The sequence below is a fragment of the Poromitra crassiceps genome, assembly GCF_964638095.1.
Source record: "Poromitra crassiceps genome assembly, chromosome: 7".
Lineage (NCBI taxonomy): Eukaryota > Metazoa > Chordata > Actinopteri > Beryciformes > Melamphaidae > Poromitra > Poromitra crassiceps.
The window spans coordinates 15005896-15011222 of record NC_139628.1 but is presented as its reverse complement, the minus strand read 5'-3'; the positions used below and the strand labels follow the sequence as shown (position 1 = coordinate 15011222).

The 5327-nt window shown below is 48.9% G+C and overlaps 1 protein-coding gene across 1 annotated transcript in view; it reads right to left on the bottom strand.

Annotated features, from left to right (window-relative positions):
* Window positions 1–330: 330 nt before the first annotated feature.
* Window positions 331–5327, bottom strand: part of lratb.2 (lecithin retinol acyltransferase b, tandem duplicate 2) — a gene marked incomplete at both ends in the record, with an annotated part of 7901 nt that continues 2904 nt past the window's right edge. Inside the window, 2 exons of the mRNA XM_083640802.1 lie at window positions 331–486; window positions 5146–5298. Of these exons, the coding sequence (XP_083496928.1) occupies window positions 331–486; window positions 5146–5298 (309 nt within the window). The remainder of the gene's footprint in view (window positions 487–5145; window positions 5299–5327) is intronic.

Genomic DNA, 5327 nt, shown 5'->3' with positions numbered 1-5327 from the left:
GTTTGGCCTCCAAAAAGTCAAGAAATATGCTCATCTTAATTGTAAGCTAATACACTCATGTGTGTGTGTGTGTGTGTGTGTGTGTGTGTGTGTGTGTGTGTGTGTGTGTGTGTGTGTGCGTGTGCGTGCGTGCGTGTGTGTGTATGTGTGCGTGCGTGCGTGCGCGCGTGTGTGTGTGTGCGTGTGTGTGTGTGTGTGTGCGTGCGTGTGTGTATGTGTATGTGTGTGCGTGCGTGCGTGCGCGCGTGTGTGTGTGTGCGCGTGTGTGCGTATGTGTGTGTGTGTGTGTGTGTTTGTGTGTCTGCGTGCGTGTGTGCGTATGTGTGTTATCTAAGAGGCCATCCAGATGAGGAAGGGCAGCAGCATAGCCAGCAGGGCGGGGCAGATGGACAGAGGTCTGAGGTAGACAAGAAGACACGCCCCCAACACCACCATCGCTTTGGCAACACGGCGACTCAGCAACAGCTTCCTCACTGTCTTACAGAACTGGAGAGAGAGAGAGGAGAGCGGGAGAGAGAGAGAGAGAGATACAATGTTTCAGAGACCACGTCCAGAACCACATATGGAGTTATTGAAGATAACTGAGGTTCAGGAACATGAGACCACACCATTGTCACTCATCACCATGTAAATGTAATCACCTGTACCTCCTCCAATCCATTCACCTGGGCTCAATCAACCCAATCTACTGTAGCCTATATATAACGCCACAATCCCACCAAACCCTGTTTGCACCAGATGTAACAACCCTCCCGCCCAACCCTAATTTAATTCATTACGGGCAGCACGTGCAGAGTTGCATGTTCTCCTCGTGCTGCGTGGGTTTTCCCCGGGTACTCCGGTTTCCTCCCACAACAATTCTAAAACATGTTAGCTAGGGCCACTGTTGGCATCTGCATAACCTTGAATCTCTATCCTCTGCCCACAGGAACCACGGGGGGGCCGATGGAGCCGGGACTCCATCCCTGTGAAGCCGCGCTCCAAACGTAAGAGGCGCTTCACCGGAGACGTTACCCCCACCCTGAGTCTCGACCCCCCGGGTTCCTGACTAGTCGAACATCATCAACATCATCCGCACCCCGACCCCATTACGACTTGCACCCAAACACTCAAACTACAATAAATTAATTCTGTTTCGAACTATGGTGTGGTCTGTGTTAGTGAAATGTCCACTAGATGGGGCAGTTGTACTGTCTGATTAACTTCCATTGGCATTTTACATTTCAGACACAGAGCTCTCACACAGAGAGCCACATCCATCCATCCATCCATCTGTCCGTCCATCACCCATTATCTATCTATTACACACACACACACACACACACACACACACACACGCACACGCACACGCACACGCACACGCACAGCACACGCGCACGCGCACGCGCACGCACGCGCACGCGCGCACACACACACACACACACACACACACGCACACGCACTTGCAATGTGAACATTGACAACGTCAAACATGTTAATATTTTATATTCACACTGAAAACACAAAATGAATACAAACAAGTCATTCGAGTCATCTGGCCTCAAATCAAGCCACTCGTCTTTAACTCCCAAGTCCAAGTCAATCAATCAATCTAATCAATTTGATATTTATATAGCGCCACGAGGCACAACAAGAGTTATTAAAATGTGTTTTACAGATAGAGCAGGTAGGAGACCAGGCTCTTTATTTTGGACCAACAATTGAAACGATGCTCCCACACGCCCTGGCAATTATACAGCAGATCATGTGGCAATTGAAACCATGTCCCAACAAGAGCAGCACTTAGTGATGACAGCAAGCAAAGACTTGAACGGAGGAGAAACCCTTGAGCAGACCTGACTCTTCAGACCTGGCTCTTGAGCAGACCTGGCTCTTGAGCAGACCTGACTCTTCAGACCTGGCTCTTCAGACCTGACTCTTCAGACCTGACTCTTGAGCAGACCTGACTCTTGAGCAGACCTGACTCTTGAGCAGACCTGCGCTCTTGAGCAGACCTGGCTCTTCAGACCTGGCTCTTGAGCAGACCTGTGCTCTTGAGCAGACCTGGCTCTTGAGCAGACCTGGCTCTTGAGCAGACCTGACTCTTGAGCAGACCTGGCTCTTCAGACCTGGCTCTTCAGACCTGGCTCTTGAGCAGACCTGACTCTTGAGCAGACCTGGCTCTTCAGACCTGGCTCTTCAGACCTGGCTCTTGAGCAGACCTGACTCTTGAGCAGACCTGACTCTTGAGCAGACCTGGCTCTTGAGCAGACCTGACTCTTGAGCAGACCTGGCTCTTGAGCAGATCTGACTCTTGAGCAGACCTGCGCTCTTGAGCAGACCTGGCTCTTGAGCAGACCTGGCTCTTGAGCAGACCTGGCTCTTGAGCAGACCTGACTCTTGAGCAGACCTGACTCTTGAGCAGACCTGACTCTTGAGCAGACCTGGCTCTTGAGCAGACCTGACTCTTGAGCAGACCTGGCTCTTGAGCAGATCTGACTCTTGAGCAGACCTGCGCTCTTGAGCAGACCTGACTCTTGAGCAGACCTGGCTCTTGAGCAGACCTGGCTCTTGAGCAGACCTGGCTCTTGAGCAGACCTGACTCTTGAGCAGACCTGGCTCTTGAGCAGACCTGCACTCTTGAGCAGACCTGGCTCTTGAGCAGACCTGACTCTTGAGCAGACCTGGCTCTTGAGCAGACCTGGCTCTTGGTGGGCGTTCATCGGCCATGAACTTGCAAGTCAAGTCTCAAGTCATTGAATTTCTCTTACGTGAAGTTGGAAGGCATCAAAATCGGGACTCGGGTCGAGTCACAAATGAGTCGAGTCCACATCCCTGCCCCCCTGTAACACTGCTCCCACATTCCTCTGCTCCTAGACTTTCCACTTTAGGAGCTGCTCTGCTCCTAGACTAGCCCGCATACTAACCTGCTTACCTGCCTATCAGTCTCTCTCTCTCTCTCTCTCTCTCTCTCCCTCGCCCACCTGGTTTAAAACCCTCTCCTCACATCAGCCAGCCCCGTCTTGCTTGCAGCATTCTTTCACACGCTAATCACACGCTAATCACGCGCTAATCACACGCTAATCACATGCTAATCACACAGGCCGATGAGAGTTCCAGTGGCGTTAGTGAGACCGTCGTCCAAAGCGGTGACTGCTCTCACAGAGCTTTCCTGGGCTCAGGGAGGCTTTACAACACTCTGCAGGCCACACAGCTCAGGCCCGGCTGGCAGGGATCAGGGCTGGAGCCAAGTCACTGTTTCTCCAGTCCAAGTTCAGTCTCCAGTCCCCAGTGTCCCAGTCCAAGTTCGAGTCACCAAATCAGAGTGGAAGTCGATTAAACACGATTTTAAACGCGATTTCAGACGGAAGCCCGTCTTTATTGTCACACGAACACTACAACACATGCATGCGGCCACAACACACACTCATGCTGACGGTGGCCGGTGAAATTATGTCCTCTGCATTTGACCCATCCAGGCTTGTCCTTTTCTCCAGGGGGCAGGCCAGGAGCAGTGGTCGCTTTTTCTTTCCAGCGCCCGGGGACCAACTTCAGATGTTGTCGTCACTGGTCGGATGACGATCTTCTGCATGTTTTTAGTAGGGGGGTTATGTACGGAGGAACCCGCTGGGGGGTACGGGGAGAACATGCAAACTCCACACAGAAAGGCCCTTTCGACGAGATAGCCCACCTGGGCAGTAGGCACTGAAGATATGGGGGGGTCACAACTCCAGCGCCCACAGGCGAGAATCGAACTCAGGACCTTCTAGCTGTGAGGCGACAGCGCTTCCGACTGCGCCACCGTACCCCCTTACCCCCCTAACGAGTCCCCGTTAACTGAGTCCGAGTCCAAGTTCGAGTCCAGCTACTGAACATGAGCGTGAAATGAATGCACATGTAGGTGGAACACATGCGCCTGCCCTGGCACTAAATTGAATAATGTCACGGTATTTAAACAGCTATTGATATCTTATGCCAAATAATTAGGGCCTATTACAAAAAAACAAACAAAAACAATGATTTATCAATTAACAAGTCCGAGTCCGAATGTCCAACTTCTGAGTCCAAATGCATGAATGCTCGAGTCGAGTTATTACTGCACAAACATGACCAGTATTGGGCAAGTTACTTGCTACATATTACTAGTTACTTTCATTTGAAAGTAATACGTTACTTTACAATATTACTGTCTGTGCAGAGTAACTCATTACTTATTACACTACCTTTGCATTACTTTTACCAAAACAACAGCAGCAGCGGAATGACATCGCCGCCCCGGAACATCCCGAAAAGTAATTTCAACCGCCTTGAAGTCAGTGTAAACAATCCAAAATTCTAAATGTTATCCTTTTCCTTTGTTATTGTCATCTATAGTGGTTATTTGCATAAAAACACACAGTTTGATTAGGAAATGAATGTGTCTTTTTTTAAATAGGTGCTTTGATTTAAGAAAAATGTAACGCAATTTGTAACTTGACTTACTTGGCAAAGTAACTGGCATAATATTACTGAAATCCTATAAGTAATAAGTTAGTAAGTACTGAGTTACTGCAAAAAGTAATATATTACATGTAATATGTTACTTTTGTAATGAGTTCCCCCCAGCACTGAACATGACTTATATTAAAAGTCAATCCTCACATAGCAATGCATTAGAAACAGGAAAACTATGTCAACGTAAGCAAGTCGAATGTAATTTAAATGAAACACATGACATTCTGTTGAGTAGCCTAAACCAGTGGATTATTATACTGGCTACACTTTTAAGCAGGTAATCAGTCATCTGCAACATTCCCTCCCCCCATAGCAACATACACCTATACCAACATCACGGGATGAATTCACACTTGAGTTAAACCTCAAAGAGGCATGTTTTCTCCGAGTCTGTGGTCACACTCTGGTCAAAATATATACAAAATAGATAAATTAATAGATATACAGTATAAATCACTTGTTTGTGTAGATTTGTTGTACAGTACTGTTTCTGACAATGATTATACTTTGTATACTCCTTTAGTATAGGCCTATGTGTTTCCATGCTGTGAGCTCTGTCCTTCCAGTGGTCAGAGTGTGTGTGTGTGTGTGTGTGTGTGTGTGTGTGTGTGTGTGTGTGTGTGTGTGTGTGTGTGTGTGTGTGTGTGTGTGTGTGTGTGTGTGTGAGGTTACCTGGAAGGTCTGGAAGCTCATGACGGTGCCGTAGCGACAGTACATGACAAAGTGTTCACAGTTGTACCACAGCAGGCTGTAGCTGACGGAGCCCTGCAGCTTCTCCGCCCGCCTGGCCACCTCCTCGCCCTGCAGGGCAGGACGGCTGCACACCTGCAGGCCCATAGAGAACCGCAGGAATG